General features: G+C 41.0%; 1 protein-coding gene across 1 annotated transcript in view; it reads left to right on the top strand.

Moving 5' to 3' along the window:
- NRG3 (neuregulin 3) overlaps positions 1-17,009 on the top strand; it is a 946,219-nt gene that overhangs the window by 700,874 nt on the left and 228,336 nt on the right. Inside the window, exon 4 of the mRNA XM_039911323.1 lies at positions 11,553-11,626. Within this exon, the coding sequence (XP_039767257.1) occupies positions 11,553-11,626 (74 nt within the window). The remainder of the gene's footprint in view (positions 1-11,552; positions 11,627-17,009) is intronic.

The following is a 17,009-nucleotide window of genomic DNA, read 5'->3' as shown; positions in this document are numbered from 1 at the left end:
TGGAAGGGCTTGTCAGTCCACTTTTGGTTTTATCAGTCTCCCTTGTCCACAGAGATTAAAATCTCACCATCAGTTATTTCACCTTCAGACTCAAAGGACGGACGCTCCTATCTTTTATGCTTCCTCTCTCTGCACTTATATAACTAATTTGATTTATAGCATGGTTTATATAGAATATTTGAAAATATCAGGGACAACTGATTATTAAGGCATTATTGTGGGCAGGGAACATATCTACCAACTCTGTTGTTTTGTACTCTTCCAAGCGCTTAATACAGTGCTCTACACACAGCCCTCAAAAAATGCCATTGATCAATTGATTCTTTGTAGATTCTTTGTAAAATGAGGAACTCAGAAATCCTGAACCATCTGCCTAGGGTTGTTACAAAGCTACATTTTTACTTCTACCAAGCAACACTCCCATCTTTAGTTTGCCTTTTTTTGTAAACAGGAAAGAGTATAGAGCTAATTGGAAAACTGGAGTACAACACAAATGATCTAATCACTGAAGGAATGTAAAAATGAGCCAAAACTATTGGCCCCAAAGAAACAGTAAAATCAATTTTTATTTCACTTATTTTCACAGTCTAACATTATTTAGAAGTGTAACTGTCAATCACTGCTTCATCAGTATCACTTTACAGACATCAATTCAGGAACTCAGAATCAGAATGAAGTAGTGGATAAGTACATGCTATGCTGTGCTGTCATCCCTCCAAAAATAGTTCATAGGTGACTGCTCCTGAGGATTCTTTTAAAACTTCAAAACAATGCTGGTGCAGTCGAATGTTTGTGCCAATGTGTGCCAGCAGAGAGAAGGTAGCGTCTGTGGATTTAGGAGGCTATTGAAAAATATGCATGCTGAACTGCCAGAGATACCTCTGCAGCTCTGAGTTAAAAGATGGTTGTTGGGAGATCTAGGAGCAGAATAGGAATGGATCATCCTGATGGGGAAATGTGGAGAAAAGAAAAAAAAATGTCCTGGTCAAAATCTTCAGAAATCTCAATTTCTGAAAATTTTATGGATTTCAGCCCTTTTTTCTGCAACAGGAAATTAAAGAGTATCAAAGGATATGGATTCTCTTCTTAAGAGGAATGGATGTGGAAAGCCTGCTGATCCTTGATGTTTAGAAATTTTGTTTTCCAGTTCACTTCAGATAATAGAGTTGGGTCACAAAAAAGGTTGCCTTTGGCCGCAGAATCTTTCAGTGGAATTTATTGAGTCTTCTCTGCAGAGCACTGTACTAAGAACTTCGGAGAGTCCACAACAACAGAGATAGTAGACAAATTCCCTGCCCACATAGAACTTACAGTCTACAGGGGGAGACGGACATTAAAGTAAACTACGGATGTGTACGTAAGTACTGTGGGGCTGAGGGTGGGGTGAATACCAAGTGCTTAAAAGATACAGACCCAAATGCATATGTGATACAAAAGGAAGAGGGAGTAGGGGAAATGAGGGCTTAGTCGGGGAAGGCCCTTTGGGAAGATGTGATTTTAATAAGGCTTTGCAGGTAGAGAGTGTAGTGGTCTCTCAAATATGAAGGGAAAAGGAGTTCCAGGCCAGGGGGAGGATAACAATAATAATGATAATAATAGAATTTATTGAGCACTTTCTTTGTGCCAGTCACCGTACTAAGCACTGGAGTGGATACAAGCAAATCAGGCTGGACACAGTCCCTTGTTCCACTCGAGGCTCATAGTCTCAATCCCCATTTTACAGATGAAGAAATTGGGGCCCAGAGAAGTTAAGTAACTTGCCCAAGTTCACACAGCAGACAAGTGGCTGTTTTCAAGATAGATGAGATCAAGGTACACAGAGTAGGTTAGTGTTGGAGAAGCAAAGACCGACCCTTTCCTCTCCATCCAAACTGCTACTTAGCTGATCCAAGCACATATCATATCCTGCCTTTAATACAACATCAGCCACCTGGCTGATCTCCCTGTCTCCAGTCTCTTACTACTCCAGTCCTCACTCCACTGCTGCCCAGCTCATTTTTCTGAAATGCCATTCAGTCCTGGTTTACCCACTCCATAAGAACTTGCAGTTGTTGCCCACCCCGCCCCGCATCAAATGGAAGCTCCTTGCTATCAACTTTAAAGCACTCAGTCAGCTCTCCCATTGCCTACTAGAAAGTCAGTGTGGCCTAGTGAACAGAACTTGGACCTGGGAGGACCTGTAGGACTCTGGGAAAGCCCCAAATTCTCTGTGCCTCAGTTTCCTCATCCACAAAATGGGGATTCAAAACTTATTCTTCCTCTTAGAACAAATGTGAACCCCAGGTGGGACCAGATTTTCATGTGTCTACCACAGTGCTTCATACAATTCTTGAAACATAGTAAGCACTTAACAAATATCTCAGTTATTATCAATAATTATTACCTTGCCTTACTGATTTACTACTACAATTTAGCCTGCAGATGAACATGTTATGGACTGTAAGCTCTTTTAGGACAGGGACGGAGCCTTCCAACTCTTATTCTCCCAAGTGTTTAGTATAGTCCTCTGTGCACACAGAAGCCAATAAATGCTATTGATTGATTGACTAATATAGGGATGTTTTTAGCCATCTACTCCAAATGTACATTTTCTCCCTTTTCATGTGGTCCTACTCAGTCAAAAAGTAGATTTAAGAAGCGTCTAGATAAATCCATGGATGATTTATTTGTCCATAGTAAGACTAGAGTGGGTTAGTGAGTCCATGGAGGGTTATGAGATGAAATGTTAAAGACTGGAAAGGGAAAAAGTTAGGTTTTTTGCATGGTCCATCTTTTCCCATGACAATGGGCATCCTGCTAGCAACCCTCACATGGTTCCCCCAAATGTCATTGTTCCCCTGCCAGATGCAGAGACTTGAGCTGGATAGATCATTGCCTGACCCAATAATAGCAATGCCCATGGTCTGATGACCTTATTTTATGAGTCTGGCTTTTCTATAAATAGATGTGACCTATAGTCTGTTCAGAGGGCAGCTCTGACAAGCCCTCTTAGGAGAACAAAATAAAATTATATAGAAGGATCATCCTCGATTGCTTGTCAGAAAGTCAAAGGGTCATAGAGTCTGTGATTCGAGAGCACCTCATATGGCACCCTACTAAGTCCATGCATTTCTAAAACAAGAACATTATATTGAGAAGCTGCATGGCCTAGTGAATAGAGTTTGGGCCTGGGAGTCAGAGGGATCTGGGTTCTAATACCGGTTCCTCCACTTGTCTGCTGTGGGACCTTGGGCAAGTAACTTCACTTTTCTGTACGTCACCTGTAAAATGGGGATTAAAATTGTGTGCCCTATATGAAACAGGGACTGTGTCCAACCTGATTAGCTTGTACTTACCCAGCACTTAGTACAGTGCCTGGCAAAGAGTCAGTGCTTAATAGATGCCATTAAAAAAATGGAAGATAAATGCCAATCATTCAAATCATGTAGTTCATTTTAAGAAGGAAAGGTATTTCAAGTTGTAATACCTTTCTGTAGACTGTAAGCTCATTTGGGGCAGGAAACATGCCTACTAACTTCTGTCTTGTGCTCTCCCAAGCACTTAGTACAGTGCTGTGTATATAGTAAGCACTTGTAAAATACCATTGATTGACTGATTTCCATAGAGAAAGGCAGAGCTCTTACTTTGATCTGAGGTTAAAGCTTACATTTTCTTTCAAGAAGAAGAAAAAGGCAGTCACACCTAGAATGCTTTGTCCTGGAGAAAGCAAGAAAGGATGTATCAGAGCTCCACAAAGGGAAGAGCTAGCCCAACTTCCAAAACTTTGTTGCCTTAGGTTTTGAAGTTCTTCCAGGATTAATGCAATCTCTTCTTGCAGCATTACAAAGCTGCTTGCCCTGTATATCAGCTGCTTGAAGTACAGCAGTCACATCAGCCAAGTTCACTGCCGTAAGGAAGAAAAACAATATAGTCTTGACCAGTTCAGAATTGAGACTCAGGATATGAACCACTGGAAAATGTGATTATATTTCATAGACCAATGAAATGGCATCTGGACCATAATCCCAAGAAAGCCACAAAATTTGGCAAAGCGAAGAATGGTGTATTTGGCCCATGTGTTTGGGCTAAAGTATGTTTTGTTTTCCCAGCGCACATTCCTTTAATTCTCACCAGTTAGCCTTGTAAGTTTGTATCTTTATTCCTTTCTTTGAATTGAGAAAGACTTGCATAGTTTCAATTGTGACTGACAGTATTTTCCTAAGAAATTTGATTCCTATGTGTTGAAAGCAAATTATAGTAACTTCCAGTTAACCCTATTAAATAGTTCCTGTTGTAACCACCGAGTCAGTGTCAAGCTACAAAAGACTCAGGGTTCCTGGATCCAAGCACCATAATTGTTTATTGGGGCCCCTGTGGCTTAGAAGCAGCAGCATAGTGTAGTGGATTGAGTGCAGGCCTGGGAGGCAGAAGTTCATGAGTCTAAACCCGGCTCCGCCACTTATCTGCTGTGTGATCTTGGGTAAGTCACTTCACTTCTCTGTGCCTCAGTTACCCCATCTGTAAAATGGGGATTGAGACTGTGAGTCCTGCATGGGATGGGGACTGTGTCCAACTCCATTTGCTTGTATCCCCTCCATGGCAGTACAGTGCCTGACTCATCATTATTATCATTATTATTGTGGTGCCCACATGGAAAATGTTGCATTGCCCAAATTAACGTGACCAGTGGCTCACATCATCTCCCTCAAGCAATGAGACAGCCCGCTGCCACCAACAGACTGAGAAGCTGCTTTAGAGAAGCAGCATGGCACAGTGGAAAGAGCACGGGCTTTGGAGTCAGGGCTCATGAGTTCGAATCCCAGCTCTGCCATTTGTCAGCTGTGTGACTGTGGGCAAGTCACTTAACTTCTCTGTGCCTCAGTTCCCTCATCTGTAAAATGGGGATTAAGACTGTGAGCCCCACGTGGGACAACCTGATTCCCCTGTGTCTACCCCAGCGCTTAGAACAGTGCTCTGCAAATAGTAAGCGCTTAACAAATACCAACATTATTATTATTATTATTAACCCAATTTATTCCCGATTTACCTTTTATGTTCTATTTTCCTGCATGGATGATGCAGCCTCTGTAGCACCCCACCATTCCCCTCCTCAAGTGCCCATTCCACACTCCTGCACTGCCCCCATTCCTTTTTGTCCCATCTGGATGCTGATATTAATCTTAAAGATACTATATATATGCACATATGCGTGAATTTATTCTTGGTTGGCTTATCTCATAGGTTTCTCCTTTAACTTGTTGCCTAGTGCTTGGCTTCTCTTTCTGAAGCCGGCCTATTAGTTAAGTCCAGGCCTTAGTTTATGTTACCCTGGAGACCTGAGTTCTGTAAGACATGGGGCTATAGCTCTTCTCATGAGAAGCAGGAAGCCCTCGGTGCACAATAACCCCTTCCCAAAATTCAAAACAGAAATCCCCACAAAGCAACAGACCCCTCCATCCATCCCTTTCCTCCCACAGCTCTGGGAATGTTCAATCAATCAATCAATCAGTCACATTTATTGAGTGCTTGAGTGTTTATTGAATGTTACAAGGGTGACAAAGAATAGTTTCCCAACAGAAATCATGAAAAGTCCGTTGTATTGTTACCAAGATTCAAATGTTTGACCAACTTAATAAAAATATATTTAAAAGGTTCTGTGACAATAAATCTACCGTTGTTAGCTCCATTCGTTAACTTGCATGAACAACTGGCAGTGTAAAACCTGAACACATTTTATCCCAAAGTTCAAATGCCTAAGACTGCTGGTCCTGGTTGTTGCATCTCTCTTGTCATCATTAGCGTGGTCTTCCTTCAGGGATCTCTTTTGGTCCATGCTAATCAAATCCAAATCCATCAATTCTTCCTGTTGAGATTTAATCAGTTCATCAATGTTAGATGCTCTAAGGCATCTGTGCCAACTCTCTTTCCAAGGGCAATGATGTTCTCTTCGATGGTTTACAAAGTCTTGTCAAAACCTTTGAAGTCTGGCACACAGTCACTTCACCACCTTTGCCATACCCAACTCATGTCTTTGGTGCTATCATCATCCTAAAACCTTGCAGTGTTCTCAGTTACAAGCCAGGTATTTTACTCCCTCCCCAAATCAGCTGTCGTGGGGCATTTTTGCCGTCAGTTGCTTTGACAGTCGAATCAAAGGTTAAGCAGTTGTAATATGGCTTGGCATTTATAATTACTCCCTCAGGTCTATGGATTGCATGGATTTGCTATTTGGATGAAGGGAAATATAAATAGTAATTGTGGTATTTGTCAAGTGTTTACTGTGTGCCAGACACTGTACTCATTGCTGGGGTGGATACAAGCAAATATGTTTGGACACAGTCCCTGTCCTAAATGGGGCTCACAGTCTCAATCCCCATTTTATAGTTGAGGTAGCTGAGGCCCAGAGAAGTGAAGTTTACTTGCCCAAGGTCACACAGCAGACAAGTGGCAGAGTGGGGATTAGAACCCATGACCTTTGGACTCTCAGGCCTGTGCTCTATCCATGCTGCTTTCTTTTCAGTTCCCAGATGCCATTAAAATGATTCACCAAATGATTCACCAAATATCCCCCTTGGATAAAATGATTCACCAAATATCCCCCTTGGAAATCACGATCTAAAAGATTCTCACTCTGTTTGTAGTTCTCCACCCATCTTGAATTTGTGTTACAGTAAACTGGGCGAGAATGTGGTGCCGCTCCTCTGAATTGAACTCTAGCCAAGAGGCTGAGACCGTAGTGGCTAAATCACTGATCAGATCTTTAGAATCTTTCCTGCGGGGAAATCTTTTCTGGAGAGGGATAGTTTATGAATTATAAAGTTTGAGCATATATACATGTATAGAGAGAGAGAGAGAGATAGCCACTCCTTTAGTTTCCCCATATTTACTGCTTAATGTTAGTAGTCAGCATGAGAAAAGGAGCATGGAAGAGCAGAATGGCCTATTGGTAAGAGCATGGGCCTGGGAGTCAGAGGACCTGGGTTCTAATCCAGACTCTGCCACTTGCCTGCCTGGGATTCAGAAAGCCATATATTCTAATCCCGGCTCTGCCACTTGTCTGCTGTGTGACCTTGGGCATGTCACTTAACCTCTCTCTGCTTCAGTTACCTCATCTGTAAAACTGGGGTTTAGACTGTGAGTCCTATATGGCACAGAAACTGTCTCCAACCCAATTAGCTTGTATCTACTCTTGTGCTTAGTACAGTTACTCGCGCGAAGTAAGCACTTAACAAAACCATAGTTGTTATTATTAACAAATACCTCTGTTTCCCCTTCTGTAAAATGACTATTCAATACCTGTTCTCCCTCCTACTTAGTCTGTGAGCCCCATGTAAGATAGTGGCTGTGCCCAATCTGATAGTCTGAAGAATTTATTTATTTTTTATTTATTTATTTTATTTATCAATTTTATTCATTTTTTATCTTTATTATCTTATTTTTATGGTATTTGTTAAACACTTACTATGTGTTAAACACCATTCTAAATCCTGGAGTAAATACAAGTTAATTAGGTGGGACACATCCCTATCCCTCATGGGGTTCACAGTCTAAGTAGGAGGGTCAGCAGGAAAATTGTGGGACAGAGAAGTTAGGTGACTTGCCCATAGTCACATAGCAAGCAATTGACAGAGCTGGGATTAGAACCCAGGTCCTGTGACTCCCAGTCCTGTGCTCTTTCCACTAAGCCATGCTGCTTCTCATTTATTGAGTGGGTACTGTATGAGGAGCAGTGTCTATCCTAGTAACTTAATACACTGCTTGACACATAATAAGCACTTAACAAATGCCACAATAATTATTAAAATAGTAGTCAAATATTTTGCAATGTATCTAGATGGTCATTTCAGAGAGGTGATATATGAATGGTCCCCATAGCTCTTAAGCCTTAACTGGGTAAATCAACAGCAATTTAAATGGGAATTATTGAGTGCTTTTATTTCCATTTCCTTTGTTTTCAGCACTTGTGTTTCATTGTGCTTAGCTCGTTTTTGCTGAGTTCTATCTCTGTGGGATTCAGTTGGTGCTAAATGGAAGTAGAGTATTTCCAAATTGGCTGAAAGGGATGCCAGCAAATCATATTTTGACAATGTTTATTTTACTTTGGATAAGACAATGCTTATTTTGAATATTCATGGTTTTTGTTTAGTGGAAAGGCACAATTGTAGACAACCTTCTTCATCAGTCCTTCATCGTTTTTATTTAGTACCTACTGTGTGAAGAGCACTGGGTTAAGTGCCTGGGAGAGTACACTAGAAACAAAAGGAGCTGAGAGTCTAATGGGGGAGACAGACAGAAATAAATCATTTACCAATGGTGGGAGCAGGAGTGAGGAAGAACAAGGATAAAACTGGTAGTACCCAGAATATGGAAAGATAGAAAATAGATGAACAAAGGGATTATGCATTTATACATAAAATCTAAGAATGGGTGTAAACACATCAGTGTTAACTCCTCTTTTAAAGTCTTATCTATTAAACCCCACCATGTTATCAGGTAATCGGCCCAGATTCATTCTCTTTCACCTTAAGTGCATTTCCAGAGATCTGGATACTCGTTGCCTTTAACACTATAAAGAATTCCAATTTCATCATTTACCGTGCCTACTGGCAACATCCAGTCCCTCATCTGAATGGATTTGAACTCAGAAATGTGGTGTGTGTGTGTGTATTTGTAAATGGAACCTTTCGTTTTTCATTCTGAAAGACCCAGTGCCAAGTAACAGTGTAATGTGTAGTCATAGCAGAGATGATGGGCATGGCTATCCTTGTAGCAGCCCGAGGTACCTTTGCTTGTATAATCCTGGGAGCCCTAGTACACCCTGGTGTTCTTATCTCTTACCACAGAAGCTGTCAATTCCAAATACACACGTGGATCATAGATGGTAATGACCTTCTTCTGACAACCCCTGAGAATTGCTTGAAAGAGTCTGGGTTTTGTTGGTGCTTGACAAAAATCAGTCTGCTGTAAGAAAAATGTACAAGACTTCTAAAGTCAGCTAGCATTAGCGTGAGCATTTTTAGTTATTGATGAATTGAAAGTAAACTGAAGAGCTTCTTAAGACCTGTTATCTTTCTCAGAAGTAGCTTTTATATTTGTTAAATGAGTAAATGCTTTTGAAGGGGAATAGTCTACAATCAGAATCCCTGAGATTTTTAAAATAGACCTTGAAACAGGAAGCAAAATCTAGGCAAAGAATCCATAATATATCTGTCCCTGTTGTAAGGAAGTAAAAATTAAGATGATTTGTTTACAATGAAGGACAAGAAAGGTCAAGCTAAGGAATGTCATCATATACAACGTTCCATGCAGCTTTCAGGAAATAGGAATTGCTGTCATTTTTCTTGAGAACTGGGTTTCACTGTAAATATTTCCTGAATTGTTACCCTCTTGGAAGCAGTGCTATGCCTACTTAAGAGCAGAAACTACAAATGAATCACAAAAGGTTATGAAAATGTGCTTATACTAAGACCAATTGTGAAAATAGCCCATTTGGAATCTGGAGTATCCATCCATCAGAGATGTCTATTCTTGATGTGGGTTGAGAAATGCCACGCCTGAGAAGATGCTTAAGAGCCTGCCACTCTCACGCATGTCTTATATTTTGGTGCATGATGATAAAAGATGTAAAAGTAGCTTTGATGTCCCTGGTTTCTGTCCCTATGGTGGCAATATGCCTAATCTAGTACATTTTGCTGACCACAAGGCAAATTCCTAGGGAAGACTTCACTGATGATTTTTAAAAATTGTATTTAAGTACTTATTATGTGCCAGGCTCTCTTCTAAGTGCTGGAGTGGATACAAGATAAGCAGAGTGTGCACACTTCGTGTCCCACATGGTGCTCACAGCTCTAATCCCCATTTTATAGATGAGGTAACTGAGGCAAAGAGAAGTTAAGTGATTTGCCCAAGCTCATACAGCAGACAAGTGGTGGAGCCGGGTTTAGAATCGAGAACTGGGTGAGAGGACTCTGAGACCGTGCTCTCGCCAATGGGCCACGCTGCTTCTTGACGGGGCATACGTATCAGCCCTTTTAATGTACTTAAAGATTTCTTCTATGCCCCACCAGATGGAGCCTTCCTCAACAGTGTACTCTGGAATTAAATTTTCCTTGTTGGAAAACGAACTAAATGTCCCTTTCTCATCCAAATGGGGCATGAGAAACAGAAAGCAGCAGCAGATTAACTGTCTACTTCCATTCTGAGAGACAATTCTGAGGCAGTCAAGGTTTTTCTTTACCTTTACTGTATCCAAGGCCTACTCTTGTACCAAGCACAATACTAAGCACTATACTAAGTTACTAAGTAACTACAAGTAAATTAGATGGGGGCACAGTCCCTGCCTATCCTATACAGGGCTCGCTTTCTAAGAGGTAAGTAAAATAAGTATTTGTTCTCCATTTTACAGATGACAAAGATGAGGCTCAGAGAAAGTTAAATGACTTGCTCGAGGCCACAGAGTAGGCTAGAGGCAGAGCTGGGATTAACCGTGGCTCAGTGGAAAGAACACGGGCTTTGGAGTCAGAGGTCATGGGTTCGAATCCCGACTCTGCCACTTGTCAGCTGTGTGACTCTGGGCAAGTCACTTAACTTCTCTGTGCCTCAGTTACCTCATCTGTAAAATGGGGATGAAGACTGTGAGCCCCACGTGGGACACCCTGATTCCCCTCTGTCTACCCCGGCACTTAGAACAGTGCCCTGCACATAGTAAGCACTTAACAAATGCCAACATTATTATTATTCTTATTATTAGGTCTTTGGATATCGAGTTCTATGCTCTTTTTACTTGGCTTTTACTTTTTACTTGGTTTCCTGCCTCCTAGTCAGGGAAGTCAGTAGTAGGGGAGGTCTATTGGTTCTGGTACCAACAAGTGAGAGGGCACAGGTGTCAGGTTCAACCATGACCCCAAGAAGGAGGACAGTCCTGTTTCGTATCCTGACCTCAAGCACCAATTAGCTATTCAGTGACTTCATGCTGAATAGTTGGCATTTCTCACTGAATTCACTAACCATCACATGTTGGAAAAAATGAAGTAAATAAAATGGCACTAGGTGAGTGGACACTGCTTTGCGGGCTCATGATTCTCGTCCTTGTGAGAGCAGAGTAGAGAGGAGCTACCCAGAGGCCAGGTGCGTTTTCATGATGGGAAGGGATGACTGGGAAATTAGCAGTGAGGTAAATAATGTTTGTGGAGTCCTCCAGTTAACAAGAAATTACAAATTTTCAGACTAGTATAGCACAGAGGTCTCTGTACACCTGAATTCATATTAATTGTATTTTATTTTATACAGATGATGGTGACTTTTTCGTAACTATTGAAAATAAAGTTATAGAACAATTCCCTTGACTGCTTTCCTGAAGGGAAAGTAAAGGGGAGCATTTTAAATGTAAATATTCATCTCTACTGCAGTCCCTCTGCCAGCCAGGGAAAGAAATTGATTCCAAAGGTACTAAAGAGTTAACTATCTATGACTGAGTTGGATAATCACTGACATCCTCTCTCTGCTGGTCTCTGGCTGAAAATTAACCTTTCACTATATCTTACATATAATTGTCACATCTTTTTTTTTCTCAGATGCAAAGAAGGCTACCAAGGAGTCCGCTGTGACCAGTTTTTGCCGAAAACAGATTCAATCTTATCGGATCCAAGTATGTCAAATGCATTTTACTTTGTCCATACGTCCAAGTGGGAAATCTTACTTTTAGAGATGTCCCTTTGGGTAATGGGAATTCAAAGACATGGACGTTTGCTGTCTCTATGGTAAAGAAACAGGGTCAATTGTTTGCTTTGAAACAACGTGGTCTAGGGGAGAGACCTGGCCAAGGGGTTCTAAATCCTTGGTTACCCTCACCAAACCCAGCACTAATTTACCTTGCAACCTGAGGTAAATTGCTCAAAGTTCCTGACCTTCATTTCTTCGTTTTAACAGCAGAGGATTGAAAAACCATCCATTGCTTTTTCACAGGGATAACAGACACACTCACAGTGATGGGCAAAATGGACTTTGAGTTATCCCTAGAGGTGAGCCAGGTTAAAACAAAGCGGGTGAATTTTTTTTTCCTCTCACTTAATAGGGGAAATGGAATTAACAGGCCTGGGTGTAGAGATGTGTTCTATTAAAGCTCAAGATTTTCCCTCTCTTGTCCTCACTACTTTTATTCCCCCAGGGAACATGGAATGGAAAGGTATCCCTTTCCAAATCACGTTGCTGATAATGAAAGAATAGCACAAAGCACTTTAACAACTCTTTCGACACAGCCAGGGGAGAATGGAAAAGCAGTTTAGTCCCTTTAAATCTTCCAATTTGCTTTTTTTCCCTCTGTTTTTCTTTCTCATCTTAAGTGTGGCTAAAATGGGTTAGGTGAATTCAGCTACATTTCCTGAAAGAATCCCATTGCCTAAATAGTTCATTAGAAGGGGCATTTTCTTTCCAGTGCTTTGTCCTTTAAAAAGAGTTTAGGTTTCATGAAACTAAGGGCACGTCCAACCCTAAGCTGTTTTCTGGGCTCAATCCAAAAGACCATCTTTTAAGAGGTGGGTGATAAATCGGGGGGGAGGGGTTTTGTGTTCTGTTTGCTTTGTTAGGTCTTTTCCTGGTGTTTTTCTTCTCTTTTGAAATATATGAAAGGCCTTTGCAACTGTGGTTAAAAACACCTGCATTTATTGTGCATCTAATGGCTTATGCTATAGATTTCTTGGCATGGGTCTGGCTCTTCGTGCCTACTGTGGCACCAAATCCATGCTGAGTAGTTTTGTGTGAAATCTGTCAGCTGGATAGCTGTGTCATCATTCCTAAAATAGTGGATTCTGATTTCCTACTACCCTGATCCTAACACTTATCATATCCCACCTCAACCACAGCATCAGCCTCTTCACTGACCTCTCTGCCTCCTGTCTCGCTCCACTCCTGTCCAAACTTCACTCTGCTCCGTGGATCATTTTTCTAGAAAAAAAGTTCAGGCCACCTCTCTCCATTTCTCAGGAACCTCCAGTAGGTGCCCATTCACCTCCAAATCAAACAGAAACTTGCCATCAGCTTCAAAGCACTCAATCAGCTCTTCTTCTACTACGTTAGCTCACTGATTTCCTACTATCACTAAATCTTCTTCACACTCTGCTTCTCTGACATGGGTTTATTCACTGAGCTTCAATCACATCTATCTCACCACCAATCCCTTGCACACATCCTCTCAATGGGCTGGAAATCCCTCTCCTTTTTATATATCACAGATTACCATTCTCCTCACTTTCAAAGCCTTATTAAAATTCTGTCTCCTTCAAAAAACCTTTCCTAATTAAGCCATCTTTTCCTCTGTACCCTCTCCCTTCTTCAACGCCAATGCACTTGGATCTGTACCCTTTAAGCACTTGATATTAACCCCACCCTCAGACTCACAAACTTACTGTAAATGTCTGGAATTTATTCATTTTAAATGTCTGTCTCCCCTTCTAGATTGAAGACTCCTTGTGGACAAGGAGCATGTCTAACAACTCTGTTGTATTGTACTCTCCTAAGCAAATACTTATTGCAATGTTCTTCATAGTGTAATTGCTCAATAAATACCATAAAAAACACTTGCAATCAACTTGAAAGGTTATAGGCCCTGTGGTTGATTAATTGAGTTTGGCTGATGGTGCTCTGCAATTTAATAAAAGCAGTTATGGTACGGTATTGAGCATCCACTATAGTAAATGATTGGAGAAAGTAGAAGAGAAACACAAAACACATTCCCTTTTCATTAGGAGGTCACACTGAGCAGTTCTAAATTCTTGAAGGCTGCTAGAGGCTTCATGAAGGAAATAAAACAGCATTCCAGGATTGGGACTACCCTTACTGAAGTGGTAAGACTACCTTGCGTCAACCTCTTCCCACCTCATTTTCTTCCTCACAGTAAATATTTGAATTGGCACACCCAGAATGCAGCAGACTCAGGCCATATCCTAGTTAGGTCTCACAGCACAGCATTCTGGGACCTAATAATGCCATTATCTCAGAATCCTGAGCCAGCTAAGTCCCTCTGTTTTGTTGGTTTGTATTTTCTCAAGGCCCCATTCTCACAGCCACTCAGAGGGAAGGGAAATGTTTCCTGCTCTGGGGAGATATTCCCTTGAAATCTACCAAGACAATGTGCTGATCCAGAAGAGAGCTGTCTCCTGAACTTCCTCAAGCTATGTTAGAATATAGTGAATGCCGACAGAGGCAGAGAGTGGCTATGTTTCAGGCAAATTTGTACGTCCAGAGTACATCAATCTTAAAAATGAAAATCCAGCTTCTTATAACTTTTCTGTTTCTCTTTGACAATAGCTTCCCCCTCTTCTGAAAGAGTAAAAGTGGTGTCCATGATGCTTGACTTCAGACAGACAATGTTATTCCTATTGGCTCCTATTTGTACTGTTTACACATGACTGTGCAGTAGTGTGGGTTTCCTGGGTGATTTAAATCTCTGCAGAAATTTTCTTATCAAGCTTCTTTTAGAGGAAGGATAATTTAATTTGCACATCACAACTTATGCTTGTAATTACTCCAAAATGAGGTTCTTTTTCTTCCCCAGTCTCTCCCAAAGCTCCGTTTTTTGGCATGTGATTTAAAATAGTGCTTTTCCAGGATAGACGTTGCATTCTCTTACCAAATTTGGTACAGCCCAATCTCTGTCCACGTCCCAGTCCGACTGTTCTTCTCTGCACCCAGTTGACCCATCACTTAATTAATGATATTTATTAAGCACTTGCTTGTTCAGAGAACTGTTGTAAACACTCGGGGGAATATAGTAGAATTGGTAGACCTGATCCCTGCCCTCAAGGAGCGAGTTTACAATCTCATAGGGGAGACAGACATTAAAATGAATAGAGAGTGATCTGTCCTCCCCTCGCATGCAAATATATTACATGAGCAAGGACCTCAAATTGATTCCTACAGTTTTATTTCCTGGATCGCCTTCCATCGACATCCTAGTCCCTTGTCAGCCTCAGCCTGGCTTCACAGCTTGCTGTGCGTCAAACCCAGAACTCACTCCGACAGGGAAAACATCAGCTTTAGGATGCTCGCCAAACAAAATCTAGATCTCTGTTGCCTAGCTTGCCAAAAAAGACTAGCTTGGGGATGGAGTCACATTCTAGAATGGGAGTTGGAAATCTGTTACTGTCAAATATGGAGCTAGGACAGGAGCCCTACCGGTTTAACAGTGTCATCCTTCAACTTTAACATTGAATTAATGAATATTATTCTGCTTCTGAATAGTATGCTGAGACATTTAATCCACAGAAGCCTTGGTTCCCCTTCTGTTTATGCCAGGAGCAGCAAAGGATAATGAATAGAAAAGAGTCCTAATGACTCTGATTAGGGTGAGTGAGGCAATCTGGGTTAAATGGAAAGAAATGGATTTTGTTTCTGCTTATCCTCCAAGTATATAATGGTGGGCAATAAGAAGACTACAGAAATGTGATGTGGCTATAGGGGAGAGAAAGTAGAAAATCTAGAGCAAATGGAGAGACAAGACTGAGACAGAGGATATGATCACCCAGCATATAACTAGAAAACTAAAAATAGCTGACTATTATTGATGATCCCTAATTGTAAAGCCAAAGCAAATTTAAACATTTCCAAATGGAGAGAATAGCCTAGTGCTCATTCTGATTCACATATTATAGAGATTCCAAAAGATAAGATGATCAGGTTGGACACAGTCCCTGTTCCACGTGGGTCTTACCATCTAAGTGAGAGAGAGAAAGGGCATCACTCTCCAGCTCTCAGAAAAAAAAGAAAAAGAAAAAAACAAGTAATTTGCACAAATTGCAGTCTAGATAGGATGGTGTGGTGGATGGATAAGTTCTTGCAAAATTTATCTCACCAGATTGCAGGTTCAGGTGGCAACTTGCTGACATCCATCCACTTGCCATCTTGCCAGTATCAGCTGAAATGGCAAGAGGCCAAGGGCAGCGAATTGATTAGCTTTATCATAGGAAAAGTAATGTCACTACTGATTTCTGATAATGCTCAGTGTGTTCTTGACCTTTTTTTTTGAAAAAAAAGAAAACCCCCAAAAAAACAACCATGTAATTGTCCCTCATTTATCGAGGAAGAAGGTCTCACCCTGCCTTTATGTCTCACTATTGTGCTCCAGATGATTAGGTTTCCCTCTAGAAACACGGGAAGCAGCATGGACAAACGAATAGAGCTTAGGCCTGGGAATTAAAAGGACTTGTCTGCTGTGTGACATTGGCAAATCACTTAACTTCTCTGTAATCTCATCTGTAAAATGGGGATTAAGGTCCATGTGGAACATGGACTGTGTCCAGTATATTTTGCTTGGGTCTACCCCAACGCTTAATCCAGTGCCTGGCATATAGTAAGCACTTAATAAATACCATTAAAAAATTGTTTATAGTTTAGGAAGTTCTTCCTCTTCAAGAAACATTTGGAGAGATCCATATACGAGTAATCCACAATGGATTCTTATTGGATGTTTTTAGGGGGTGAGAGAACAATGTTCTGCACACAGCAAGTTCTCAGAAAATACAACTGAATGAATGAATGAAAAGTGAGAGGCATGACGTGATCCATTTTAACTATTTTTGAAAACCTAGGCTTTGGAGGTGTGAAATAAATATAAATGAGAAAGACTAAAAAGAGAGCAAACCACTACCATAAAAAAAAGACCTTTGAAAATATAGAATCTGGCATATCAGGAAATTCAACAATCCCTAATGCCTTGGTTTTCTCCAGAATGCGGCTCATATCTGTAACAGTAACCTGAGATTAGAAGCAAGCATGCTGATTGTTTTACTTGATAGGATCCTAGGAATGTCTGTACCACATAAAATTTAACATGGCTGAAAGCAACTGAGAAGGTCGTGCTGAGCCTTAACTGCCAATTGCTTAGTCACACAGTTATTTTGGGAGTGGGAGAGAATCCTTTTCTGCTACAGATGAATCACATTCAATGAAATGATTTGAGGCTTCTACGTGCTTTCTCTTTAATGCAGTATTACAATATGATTCATGCTATGGGCAGATTTATACAGGAAGTTACA

The sequence above is a fragment of the Ornithorhynchus anatinus genome, chromosome 3 (genome assembly GCF_004115215.2).
Source record: "Ornithorhynchus anatinus isolate Pmale09 chromosome 3, mOrnAna1.pri.v4, whole genome shotgun sequence".
NCBI classification, from domain to species: domain Eukaryota; kingdom Metazoa; phylum Chordata; class Mammalia; order Monotremata; family Ornithorhynchidae; genus Ornithorhynchus; species Ornithorhynchus anatinus.
This window is presented reverse-complemented; position numbering and strand designations above follow the sequence as displayed.